This window comes from Phaseolus vulgaris, chromosome 2, assembly GCF_000499845.2.
Source record: "Phaseolus vulgaris cultivar G19833 chromosome 2, P. vulgaris v2.0, whole genome shotgun sequence".
Lineage (NCBI taxonomy): Eukaryota > Viridiplantae > Streptophyta > Magnoliopsida > Fabales > Fabaceae > Phaseolus > Phaseolus vulgaris.
Window position 1 is genome coordinate 29,262,265 of NC_023758.2, and position 13,833 is coordinate 29,276,097.

The 13,833-nt window shown below is 35.2% G+C and overlaps 2 protein-coding genes across 2 annotated transcripts; one reads left to right on the forward strand and one right to left on the reverse strand.

Moving 5' to 3' along the window:
• Positions 1-5,029: 5,029 nt before the first annotated feature.
• On the reverse strand, positions 5,030-5,872 carry LOC137809330 (lectin 9-like). Its single transcript, XM_068610459.1, has one exon. It carries the CDS (start codon positions 5,870-5,872, stop codon positions 5,030-5,032), a length of 843 nt encoding a protein of 280 aa, XP_068466560.1.
• A 1,079-nt stretch (positions 5,873-6,951) lies between these two features.
• On the forward strand, positions 6,952-7,743 carry LOC137809331 (lectin 5-like). Its single transcript, XM_068610460.1, has one exon. The coding sequence runs from the start codon at positions 6,952-6,954 to the stop codon at positions 7,741-7,743; it is 792 nt and encodes a 263-aa protein (XP_068466561.1).
• The last annotated feature ends 6,090 nt before the right edge of the window (positions 7,744-13,833 follow it).

A 13,833-nucleotide genomic window follows, 5' to 3' on the forward strand; every position in this document is an offset into this window, starting at 1 on the left:
CCACAACACGAATAGGACCATGAACAAGATAAGGCAACAAGGTTCAACCAGTTGCAGAGCAAAGCACACTAAACAAGAGAGACACCCAACAAGCCCCAACTAGTTCCCCATACCTCAACTGGGAACAAAGATCTATTGCATCTTTCAAACCAGAAACAACATCAGAGACGGAAAAAACAGAGCCGACTAATACCATAGTAAGAAAACATACTTTTCACTCCCAACAAACATATATTGCAATACGACCTCAAAGCACCCAAACCCAAGACACACAAAAACACCCAACACAGCCCTTACTAAGTCAACATCATACACCAAACATCAAATTACAAGACTAAATCTGAAACACACATCAGACCATAGAAATAACAATAACTTAACAGAGATAAAGAGTTTTAATTAGTCACAGTCCTCCTAGTCAAGAGAAATTTGTCGAAGAGCAGCATTTCCTCTATCAATGACCTACAAGGAACTTAACATCAAAATCATTCGAGAACTTAACATCCTCTTAAATCAACCCCTTAAATCAAACAATGTAGGAAAAAATTGGTAAGCAGAACACAAAAAAATGAGCGTGCATCACCACATCAAACACAATCCACGAAAATCACAGAGAAGAAAATAAAGTGTTAGGGAAACTACTGAAAATCAAGAACCTATGGTTACAAAAATGCGAAACTCACTTGTCAAAGAAGAAGAAGAAGGAGTGGAGGAAGAAATCGAAACTCACTCGTCGCACGTTCACGGTTGTCGCATCCCACGGTCACGTTCACGGTTGTCGCATCCCACGGTCACGGTTACGGTCGTCGCATCCCACGGTCACGGTCACGGTCACGATCGTCGCAAGTTCATGAAGAAATGTTCAAGCTCCCAATCTAACATTCGAGTTCGCTCAACAGTTTTCAAAAAGTTTTCAAATAAAATAATTTTATTATTTTTAACTTTAAAATCATAGCGTGGGCTAAACCTTCAAAACTTTAAGTAGCATAGCGTGGGCTTAACCTTCAAAGGCATAGCGTGGGTTTAACCCCCAAAAATTTAAAATTTTATTATTATTTATATTTTCAGTATGACCGTTTCACCAATGCAACCCTTTTTTTATTTTTTTTTTAAGTTTGCGTGGGTATAACCCACACTTTCTCACATTTTATTTAAATTTTTTTAATAATGAAGACTTATTTGACTTTATTTAGTTTCCACATGGTACCATTACTTCTTCTTTTTTTCAGCTAAATGAAAATTTTCTTGTATTGATCCAATATTGTTATGTTTATATGTACTATATATAATGATAATTTTACTAGAATCATATTGTTATATGTATGATTTTCTTTTTTATTATATATTAACGATTATTATAAAACTTGTCTTTGTATATCGTTTCTATTATTAGTTTTGTTTTATGTTATTACCTCTATTTAACAAGATAAAAAAACTCAATTTAATAACTTTACAATAAACTATTATACAACCCACAATCAACAACATGTGAACTTAATGACGAAATAGTTTTGGAACCGTTATATAACGTTTCTTAATAACTTAGTGATAATTTCTTAATAACTATTAAAAAACTCTCTTAAACAAAGATTGGAAATCATGCTGTTAAAATATTAATGATATGTTTGTATCCATGAATATACTCTGCATGTGGATGGACAAAGACGAATTTCTTTAATTTGTATCCAATTATTTGCACGGATAGGAGCGAGAAAAGATGAGTGAGGAGATACAACTTATATATCATTATTGAGTTGAAGAGAAAGTGAAATATTATAGGAAGCCATGTAGGATCCTTTTAATTTTTGTTTTTACCCCAAGTATACTTATGGCAGTAGTATTTGAATACCAGACATTCTCAAAACTATTTTTCTTATATTAATAATAAGAAAAATCATTATTAATATTAATTTTCTTATAATATATATATATATATAATATAACATAAATGAAATAATCATAAATAATATTAAAATTATCTAATTACATTAATTTAACTAACAAAATTAATTTAAATTGATAAAATGAAAAATAATATAATTATATTTAAAATTTTAATTTTATTTATTTATTTTAATTTTACATTATTTTAATTAACTAAGATATGTATAAAATTAGTTATTATTTTTTTATTGGCTAACATAAATTTTTTTATTTAATATATATATATATATATATATATATAAATAAATAAATAAGGGTAAATTTGTAGTCATATAATTTACAACATTAAAAATAATTCAAAATACTTTTACAACCCTCACATCACTCATATAATTCTATCAACTTTCCTCACTCATATGTAGGCTTATTCAACACTACCTTGTAAATTTGTGTCCCATTAAAGGTCGTCTCTAATATAATTCTATCAACTTTCCTCACACATCCACTCTAACATATCTCAATCCAAATATCCTTACAATCATCACATCACTCATATACTTCAATAAATTTTCCTCACATATCCACCCTAACATATCTCAATCCAAACACCCTCAACTTTTTTCACATTTTCTTCTCAAATCCTCACACTCACTTCCACTTTCTCACATAATCTATAATTATGGTAGAGTCTCCAAAAGAGCGTCGCAAAGAGTAAACAAGAGACTCTACATGGGACTAGTGTGTGTTTAGTACCCCAATAGAAATGAAAGCTAATGTTTTAATGGCTATGCATTAGAGACGACCTTTAATGGGACACAAATTTACAAGGTAGTGTTGAATAAGCCTACATAAAGAAAAACATATTATTTAATTATAGTAGGCATGTGAGACACTAAAATGGCTATAAAATTAAATAATTATTAAGAAGTTTTTTTCTACCCACTTATATAGTCGATGTGACTCGTGTGAGATTATATATTATGAGTGGTCCGATAACGGATCGATAGAAGGTGGCCTGATAGGCTCAACAAACAATCATTAGGATACACTCGAAATAAATCTGATACCATATTAAGAAGTGGACTTTAAGTCTAACTCAACCTCATAAAATCAGCTTATAAGGTGAGGTTTACACCCACTTATATACTATGAAATGTCCTAATATCTAGTCGACGTGAGATCTTCAACAATAATTAAACTTAGCGTCGCCATTGCAGACATTATGTGAGAAAATAAATGTGAGTAAATTGTCGTCATTGGGAACAATACCGGGGAAACAAATATTAGTGTCGCCTAGACCTACGCTAAATTTAATAAAATATTAACTTGCATCCACTTTGTATTTCCATTCTCGATGCAGTATGATTTTGCAACTTATTTTTTAATTACATGTACTTTGTGTCCACATTCTATATGCTAACTTATTATTATTATTTTAATAATTTTTAACTTGCATCCACTTTGTGTCTACATTTTAGACTCAATATTATTCTGTCACTTATTTTTTTTATTGCATCTACTTTGTGTCCCCATTCTAGATGTTAACTTATTATTATTATTTTAATAATTTTTAGTGTGAGTTAAAGGTCTCCATTGTGGACACAATGTTTGACATTTATTTTTGTGTCCAACTTGAGTAGACTTCACCCTTGATAATGGTTTTTTCTTATAACCCTCACTTTTTGTTGGCAACTAAATTGGATTTTTCTTGTAGTGTAAATGCCCAAAGCGTTAAGTAAAAAATGACGTAGAAAAGAATACTCATTGATAGGGTCATCCAAGAGTTGCTATGAGCCAAAAAGAATACTCATTAAGTCAAGAGTGATTTGTGTCAAGAATACTCAAGGAATTAACCAATTGTGACTATAAACCCAAAAAATACTCGAAATATATTTCACAATATTAATCTCCTTAGTGAATTTCAGTATGTTAATTGAAAATACATAGTCTGTTGCTTCAAATGAATGATTATAAATTCTTGTACTAATTAAGGAAGGAGAAATTATTGTGAATACACAATCAATCTTTATTTAAAAATCTATCTTTATTTAAAAATCTTTATTTAAAGTGTTTCAACTAATGTTTTAAGTTGCATTTGTCAACAAGAAATATCATTTGACGAATTTGTTAAAATAAGCGAAAAAATACGTAAGTCAAGGGATTCAATAAAGGTATTGAGTTGTGCCTAATAATAAGATATATCAAATGAAAGATTCATAGTATGATCACATGATGAATCGAAATATTGTTTGTTTATTTCCAATCAGACTGATGTTTTTTTAATTTTGATATAAACACGATTTAACTCTTCATTCTTGTATTTTTTTTTCACTAGTCATCTCTTATTCAAAAACTAACAGAAGTACAATATGTCTTCAATTGATACCTCCCACATTTTGTTGCGAAAATTGTAAAATGTCTTCAATATTATTCTCACACACCTCATTGATTCAACTTACATTTCTATTGGTTTTCAAGTAACACAAAAATACAACAATATGAACTTAAATAAATAAAAAATATGCATTCAAATATCAACACAAAATACAACAATAGAAATCTCATGAAATATAAACACTAATGAACTAAACATATAGAAAGTATTTAATCTGTCAAAAGTGTTCAAATAAAATTCAAGATTTAATATAAGGATTGTCATGTCTCTTTTTATTTTTAAAAGGAAATGTATTAACTAAAATTAACTAAAATTCTAATTTTACTGAAATTTTAATCTTCATTTTAAGGTTAATTTTAATTTTAATCTATCTTACTTTAATTAAACTAAAACCAATTCTAATTTGTAGTACTTTAAATTTTTAATCTTCTTTCTAATTTGAATCTTAATTTAATTAAAAATAATTATCTAAAATTATAATATTTATTTTAATAATTTAATTTAATTAAAATTGTCATCTCATTTGTAATATTAATTCTCTCTCTATTCAATAAAAGTTCTAACATTAGTTCCTTGGGACTACATTTCAGTTACCCACGTAAAAGCAGCTTGCAATCGAAGAGAATAATGCAAATGATTAAACAAAGGAGGAAGATATATTATTAATGGAAGAAAGCAATGAACCAAACCAACAAAGATTGAATTATAAGTTGGACACAATCTGCAAAGGAAAAGGCTTGGCGAGCGGATCTACAAGTCTGCTTCGAAAAACCAGTTAAGAACGTCATGTGTTTCAACCAACTCACCGGTGGCGGCAGAGAAACCAACTCTGATCCACTCTGGCAAAACAGTTCTCAAATCAACAACAGTAGAGACAGTGGCATTCCTATTGTCCCCAGGGTAAACCACAAACACACTAAGAGTTTTGGACTCGGAGTTATAGTTTAGGCTGGCACGTGCCACAGCATTATCCGGTTCAAGTTCACTTGGCCATGCCACAGTTGCCACTGACTTAATAGAGTCAACATCGATTCCAATGTGAGGAGAGCGAGAAGTTGAATTGGGGTCCCAATCATTGGTATAACTGTCAAACTCAATAGCCACTATTTGGTTTTTGGAAGGATCCAATGCAGTTTCGGGGCTGAAAAGTCCAAGATAACCGCCACTTGAGTTTTTAGGTAAGTGAAGGTCGGCCGGTGCAAGAAAGAAGGCAAAACCATCAGCATGAAGGGTTGAGCCATTAGGGTTGACGACAAAGGAGAAGCCAGAGGTGAAGTCCGCGAGTTCTCCGTTGTTTTTGTCCCAGAGGTGTATTGGTGTGATATGCACTGCTCGGCCAACACTGTGTGGTACTGGTTTACCAAGTTGGTCGGTGTTGGTTAACCTTAGAACCCCATCAGATATTGAGGCATTGCCCAGTAATCCTATGTTTGGGTCATCTTGGTTGAAAAGAGAGAAACCGAAGGAAACGGTTTCGTCTGCCGAGAGTGGGGATGGTTGTGCAGTGTGATGTTGTGGAAAGAGGAAAGGGATGAGGAATTTGATAAGGAGAATGGAGAGAGGACTTAGAGATTTTGAGTTGGGGAAAGACATTGTGTGATGCAGGAAGCAATGATGTGAGGAATGAAGTTACATATAGGCCTGTTTGGCCAGCTAAGAATGTAAATTGGAATACAGTTGCCTCAAATATACGGCACTCAACTCACTATATACTGCCGTTTGCCAACTAATTAAGATGGAAAATCCGAGGAAATTCTACAAAAGTTTGATTATACAAGTCCACAACATGATGGTCAGCAAAACTTTGGATATCTCTCTTCCTAAAATGACCAGGTTATAAGAAACATTGAGGAATATACTCCTGCATTTTGATAAGTAATCTATGAAAACAAAATAGATTAGTATATATGATATATTTTGGTAACACCTATGTGGTCATATTTAACTTGCCTTCCAGCATAAAAAAAATGTATACAAGTCCTTTTTCTAGGGAACCAAGCATATGTAAATCAGCTTGCTGATAAAAAAAATGTAAAGCTGCTAAATGTAGTTTACTTTGGAACCACATTTGTGTAAAAGAGTTAGTACCCCTTTACCATGTATACATATATGATTAAAAAAGTTCTTCAAATTAGAAAGCTCTAACTTTAGGTGAATAGAATTTTTATTCGTGTAATCCCTGTGTTTATCATCATCTGGATGACACTATATGTGTGTGTGTAGGAATGTGATATTTTGTTAATTTATATTAGTCGATGATAACAAGGTATAACTCGTATACTTGGCCGGATATTAAATAGTTTAGAAGTGTAATAAGCTGTATGTTGTTGATTGAAAATGAGATGCTTTATTAATATAGAGAAAAACGCATACATTAATTATTGAGTGAAACAAATAAAATCTGTGGAATTGAAGGACAAAGATATCTGGAACTACTAAACCTTGAAACCTCGATAATAGGAAAGCTTCCTTGCTCTTTTCGCCTAAGTTTGACGACGGCAAAACTATGTAATTTGCCTAAACAGTCCAAATGAATGTATTTTTTAGTTATTTTTCCAAACATACTGCAAAACCCAGGAGTATAAGTAGCTACGTTCTTGCCTCCTTCTAAGCATCAAGCATCAAGCATCAAGCATCGTGATCATAAATCATTCCGAACAAGAAACACTACAATGGCCCTTGTGTTCTTAGTCCTTTGCCTCTCGCTAATTAGCAGCGCCAAATCAGACTCATTTTCTTTCAACCTACCAAGTTTTGAGACGGGTGTTAGAAGCATACTTGTGGGTGATGATGCAAAGACAGTAGGTGGAGTACTGCAACTCACCAACAAGGACACAAGCGGGAATCCAACTCAACACAGCGTTGGCCTCTCAGCTTACTTTGGACCACTTCATCTCTCTGACACTAAAACTGCAAGAGTTGCAGACTTCCACACCGAGTTCTCCTTCGTTGTCAACACACATGGTGCATCACTGCACGGCGACGGCTTCACCTTCTTTCTTGCATCAATCGATTATGATTTCCCCGACAACTCAAGTGGTGGGTTCCTGGGACTTTTCAACCAGGAAACAGCATTCAACACCTCCATAAACCAAGTGGTTGCTGTTGAGTTTGATAGCTTTGCAAATGAATGGGATCCCAACTTCCCACAGTCTGATTCTCCTCACATAGGAATTAATATCAATTCCATTAGGTCCGTGGCAACTGCGCCATGGCCACTTGATATTCAATCACAGGGATCAATAGGAAAGGCACGCATAAGCTATCAATCTTCCTCCAAAATATTGACTGTCTCCGTGGCTTATCCAAATAGTTATGCCAAATCCAACGCCACTGTTTTATCGTATCCCGTTAATTTAGGGACTGTTCTGTCAGAATGGGTCCTGGTCGGTTTTTCTGGGTCCACCGGTGACTTGGTTGAAACACACGACATTCTTTCCTGGTCTTTCAATTCCTTCTTGTAGAACAGTCCAGGTGGAGGGAGAAGAGAATAAAGTGCTTGCCCAGAAAATGATGATGCTCTTTTATGCTTTGATTTGTTGCCCCTGTGATGTTTCTGTTTCCTGGTTCCACAATAAAAGTTCGTTTCAAATTATCAATTTAATGATATTTTTTAACATTTGTTTTAGTTTTATCTTAATGCAACACTTTTTTTTTTTCTGTCAAATCAACGTTATGCCATAACACCAACCATTTATACTAGAAAATATCAAACATAGTTAGTAATAATTTTTAACAATAAATAAACCTTTTAGGGACGACTGAAAGGAAAATTGAATGGAATGAAGTTTCTTCAGGTTCTTCACCTTATCGAACAAAACTGATAATTTCAGAGGTGAAAATCCGATTACTGCTTTGAACCCATCAGCAAACACAATTACCAACTATCAAACCAGTGTTTTGGAAGTTATGAAATGAAGACAACGTTAGGGTTCTAAAGTGTGAACGATGGGTACTGAATTTAGGAGAAAAGCGTTAAATTTTGGGGGGAATAAAGTGTTAGAAATAAAAGGTAAAATAAAAAAATAATAAATACATTAGTATAGACACTCATTTTTGCAATCAATTTTTTTACTAAAAATTTAGTCATTATTTTGGTCATTAAATCACAAAAATAATTTTTAGTCATCAATTGTGATCACATTTATTCGGTGTCTGGTTTCGGTTACCATTCAACAATTTTCTAGTAGTGGACCCTCTAAGAATTAAAGTATAATAATCTTTAAATAACTTGTGAAAAAATAATTGGTGGAAGAACTTCAAAGTCAAATGTTTTTCAATCATCATATACACCATTTATTCTATTTTTTCGTTTAAACAAACACAAAACTCCTCCTAGTGTATTGTATTACTATAATTTTTATTGCTTGCATGTAGGTTTTGAATTCTGTTCATTGCACTCACTATTGAATTTGTTAGGAAACAACTTGTGGTCACCTGACAACTTCAATACTATAGTCTCTCTGGCCTTAGATTGTTTATCATTGTGTTAGATGGTCTACGCTGAAATCTTTTAGTTTGATTGTTAAATAACCGTTGTGACATGTCAAACAAATTATTATTCTTAATGAATTCATTAAAGCCTCTAATTTCTTTACTCTAGTTACCCCTCAGATTCAGACCTCTTCTCTCACTTTCTATTCTTACTACATCAAAATCGTTAGTTATGTTGAATCAAGTGTGTTCAAGCTTTGAAGAATTCAAACCCTGTGAAGTTTGATGGAAGGCTGGTTGTGCTTGCTGTTGCTAAGGTGTTTTAGAATAGGATCTGGGGTAGATTATCTGTGTAAATCTACTCTTGATTGAATCCAAAGCTTAAACAATCTTAAACCTTTTAATTGAAAGTGTTTTTTAAACTAAGTGAAAAACAACCTGTTGTTTTGTCGAAACAACCGATTGTTTTATACTTAGGTGTTTTTAGAAAGGTTGAAAACTGTTTTTGATGGTTGTCTTGCTGTCAAACCAAAACAACCGATTGATTTGAGTATTCAACCGATTGTTTGTTTTGGGACCATAACAAAAAACTGTTTTGTGCTTTGACCGAGCATTAAATGATTTTATAACTGATTACGCTCCAGTTTTAAATGCTTTGACCAATCTTTGAAAGCAATAAATAGTTTGTTCAGATTATGTAACAAACAATAACTGAGATTTAATCAAAGAAAAACATATTTGAGTTTTTCACTGATTTTGGCTTTTGAAGAGTTGAAGTTTGCTTAGAGATTGCTTGGATCAAGAGAGTGTGGAATAATTTTCATCTTGTATTGATTTTAGATCTTTTTGTAACAAGTGTAATCCTTTTGTACTTTGAAGAAACTCTGTGTGTGAAGTTGAGAAGTGTTGTGTGCTCTTGAGGTTGTCAAGATCAGCATTCTTAGTAGTGTTTGTGCTGAGCCAAAGGAACTGTGTGTCTTGAGGGGATCAAGGTCACTTCTTTGGTGGTGTTGTAAGTAATCTAGGGTTGATTGCTTAGTGGATTCCCTAGTGGTTTCTGGGAAGACTGGATGTAGCTCTTGGTTTAAGAGTGAACCAGTACAAACCTGTGTGTACAATCTCTCTATCCCTTGAACTCTTTAATTTCAGTTTATATTTGTGAACTGGTATAAACAACCGATTGTTTCTGCGAAACAACTGATTGTTTTTCTGGTGCTGTGCTAAATAGGCAAACTGAATTCTGAATCAAGTTTTCTTAAAAGAATTTCATTCTAGACTTAAAAGTTTGCGAAAACCCTCTTTAAATCATTCGCCCCCCTCTAGTTTAAAACCATACATTCTAACAAGGTATACACTACATCTGAAGTGCTTATGCTTGTATAATTCTAGTTATATTTTTTCACATTTCATATTTTTCTTCCAAGTTACAGGATGAATATATACTAATACACTTCTAGTTTTAGTGTGATATATTCTCCTATTACCAATATGAAACCTTTGTTATGTATATGTTTTTTTTATCAACAATGAATTAGTAAAATAAAATTAGACACTTTAGGGGTGTTCCAACTCTTATACATAAGTCGCTCATAGTTTAAGCAATCATCTATACAAAGCAAACTAAGTGAAACACCACTTAGCTCAAGAATCTTAAACTATTAAAGAGCCCCACTACCCTTACAACCCCAAAACTAAAAATGGTTATGCATAAAAAAACAGTATAAAGATATACACAATTATTCTTTGTAACTGGGATCGCAACATAAACCCTAGTGCGGTGACGCTGGACAAGAAACCTAGTGCGACGAAAATAGGAACTCTAGTGCAGCGGTGCACAACGGTTGTTCGAAAATGCTCGTTCGATGTCGTTGCAGGCTGGTGGTGGCACGTAGGTATTGGGGCGACAACTCTGCACAGAGATGCACGACGCGGTTTTGGATGTGCAGAGCGCACGTCTTCTGGCTGTTGCTGGACGTGGGACGACCTGCGGTGGGCGTGAGCGCGACGTATGTGCAGTGTGTGACGAACGCGTGACAACTTGGGCTTAGGCGGTAGCGCAGCGATGGTCAGGAGTACGCGACATTCTGGTGCGACTGGTGTGCGGTGGTGGTGCGGTGTGTGCAAGATGCGGTTCTTGGCAGTAACTTGTTAGCCGTTGAGAATGACAGAGGGTTCCAAGGGTTTCCTTATCCCATGGAATTGTTTTGAAAGATTGTGATGTATCTTCTGCGAAGAATGTATATGCTAAGCTTGGCCAAAGGAAAACTTTGCTTAGGCTTTGGGCCCTCAGAATGGGTTCCTTGAAGTTATCTCTGGGTTTCTTGAGATTGTTTGGCTGGACAAGAATTTGTTCCAGCTACTATGAAGAGTACCAAAACACAGGCCTGGATTCAAATCTACAAATTTCCTTTGGAGTATTGGAGACCAAGGGCGATTTTTTCCATCATCAGAGGTCTTGGTACTCCTTTTTCTTTGGATGAGAGTACTATGAAAAAGAATAGGGGTATGTTTGCTAGAATCCTGGTGGATATTGATATGTTGTCCCCTCTTCCCGATCACATTTGGGTTGAACGTCCAAACTATACTTTTGTAGCTGGTGTGGAATATGAGTGGCTCCCTCCTTTTTGCTCAGTTTCGGGTGATTCATGATCAGGGTCGTGTACCTGAGCCTCAACATAAACCTTATGAGAAGATAATTTCTGATCAATGGAATCACGGGAGGGAAACAAATCCTAAACAACGTAAAGAGTATCGGAAGAAAGTTCCGCAACCGAAGCTCGTGGTAGGACCCACATTGAACATTGATGTTCCTGGCAGAACTAATGCTAGGGGTGACAATGTGAGGTGGGCCACGCGGGTCGGCCCGCGACCTGTGGTAAAAAACGCGGGGTGGGCTAACGTTTTCAACCCGCTGACCCGCTGACCCGCATTAGCCCACCCCGCATAACCCGCAGCCCGCACGGGCCAGCAGCGGGGCGGGGCGGGTTGGCCCGATAGCCCGCAAAAAAATAATAAAAAAAAATAATTGACTTGACAACAATAGTTCAGTGGAGGAGTGACAACTTTGAGTGAAAGAAAATTAGGTTTTCACTCAAAACACAATGCAATTACGCTGTTCCAATAAACGCACACAACACACGACGCACTCTCCTTTGCAGTGTCGCCGCTCGCTTCGCTTGCAACTACGCGTGGCTTCGCCTGCATCTGTCGCGTGCTACTGCCGCTCTATTGTTGCACACTACCATTGCCTCCAGTCCTCCTTTATGTTAAAAAAAAATAAAGTGGGTCGGCCTGCAAGCCCACGGGCCAACCCGCATGCGGGGCGGGTCATGAAAACCACACTAGTGCAAAAAGATTAAAAGAATACTCCTTATTAAGTGCGGGTTTGCGATTAAACGCATTTGTAAAAAACGCGGTGACATTTTTGAAATTAATTTGATTTACAAATGCGGTTTTACTCTAGAACCGCATTTGTAAATTCTTTTTACCCTAAAATTTGAAGCGCGCCACTCAGTTTCAGACTTTCACTTTCTTCTTCGCTCTTCGTTTCCACTGTTCTTGCGCTCGCGTCCTCTCTGCATTTTCACCATTGTAAGTTTCGTTCATTCATTCATTTTCGTTCCTTACTTCGTTGGCATTGGCATTTTCGTTCCTTACTTCGTTGGCACATTTGCATTTTAGGTTACTGTTCCATTGGTCTTTGCTGATCTGTCCCTGCTCCGCCACCGCCACCGCTTCGCTGATCACCAACAACTTGGTTCATGGAAAGGTTGGTGTTGTATTTAAATTTTTTTGAATTTTTATTTAATATTTTGAATTTATATTTTTGTGTATTATAATTTATATATTATTATATATAAATTTGTATTATATAATTTGTATTTTCTTAAATTTATATTATATATTTAGTTAGTTGTTAATTACATTTTAATAAAAGTTTAATGTTATGTTAGTTGTTACTTTTAGAATAGAATTATCGTGTTTGGATTGAGTCCGGGGGTGTTCGACCCTCGGCAAATGTGTGAGATAGAATACTAATTATTAGAAAATCCTAACTATTCCAGAATATATAATGGATCGAGGTTGGATTAATGCTGTTCGTATAAGTGATGAGTACGAAAGGGGAGTAGAGGAATTTATACAATTTGTGCAGCGTAACGCGATTATTAGTGGTCATGATGGAGCAAAGATCAGGTGTTCGTGCGTTAACTGTTTGAATGGAAGGATACTGGATGTGAATATCATGAGGGAACACCTGCTATGTGATGGGTTTCTTCGATCTTATACAACTTGGACATGGCATGTTGAATTATTAAACTTACCACGTGTTTCCGTAACTGAAGAATATGTGGGTTCTACCATGGATGAAGCAGTACACGATGATGGAGATGATGATCGATTGGAGGACATGATTCGTGATATGGGAGCTGAGTGTTTTGCAAAAGCGCATGGATATGGAAGTATGTCAAGAGATGCAGAGACTCCTTTGTATCATGGATCAACTAACTTCACACGGTTGTCGGCGGTGTTAAGATTGATGAATTTGAAGGCAATAAACGGATGGACTGATAAAAGCTTCACGGAATTGCTCCAGCTATTGAAGGATATGCTTCCAGAGGGAAATACTCTACCTAATCGTAATTACGAGGCCAAAAAGATTCTTTGTCCAATGGGTATGGAGTACAAAAAGATACATGCATGTCCTACTGATTGTATATTATACCGGAAAGATTTTGAATTGTTGAAAAGTTGTCCGAGGTGTGGGTTATCACCTTATAAGTTGAAACAAAAAGATGATGATTCTATTGATGAGATGGAAAAGCATGGACCCCCAATGAAGGTTATGTGGTATCTTCCCATCATTCCAAGGATGAAGCGTTTGTTTGCAAACCCAGACGATGCTAAGAATCTTAGATGGCATGCAGATGAGAGGAAATGCGATGGCATGTACCGACATCCAGTTGATTCTATTCAATGGAAGAAATTTGATGATGACTTTCCAGAGTTTGGTAAAGAATCAAGAAATATCCGACTTGGTTTAGCTACAGAAGGAATGAATCCGTTTGGTAATATGAGTAGAAATCACAGTTCATGGCCTGTATTACTAGTTATTTACAACT

Bases quoted from the DNA above. Each gene is read 5' to 3' on its own strand.
- LOC137809331 (XM_068610460.1), top strand. From the start codon at position 6,952: ATGGCCCTTGTGTTCTTAGTCCTTTGCCTCTCGCTAATTAGCAGCGCC.
- LOC137809330 (XM_068610459.1), bottom strand. From the start codon at position 5,872: ATGTCTTTCCCCAACTCAAAATCTCTAAGTCCTCTCTCCATTCTCCTT.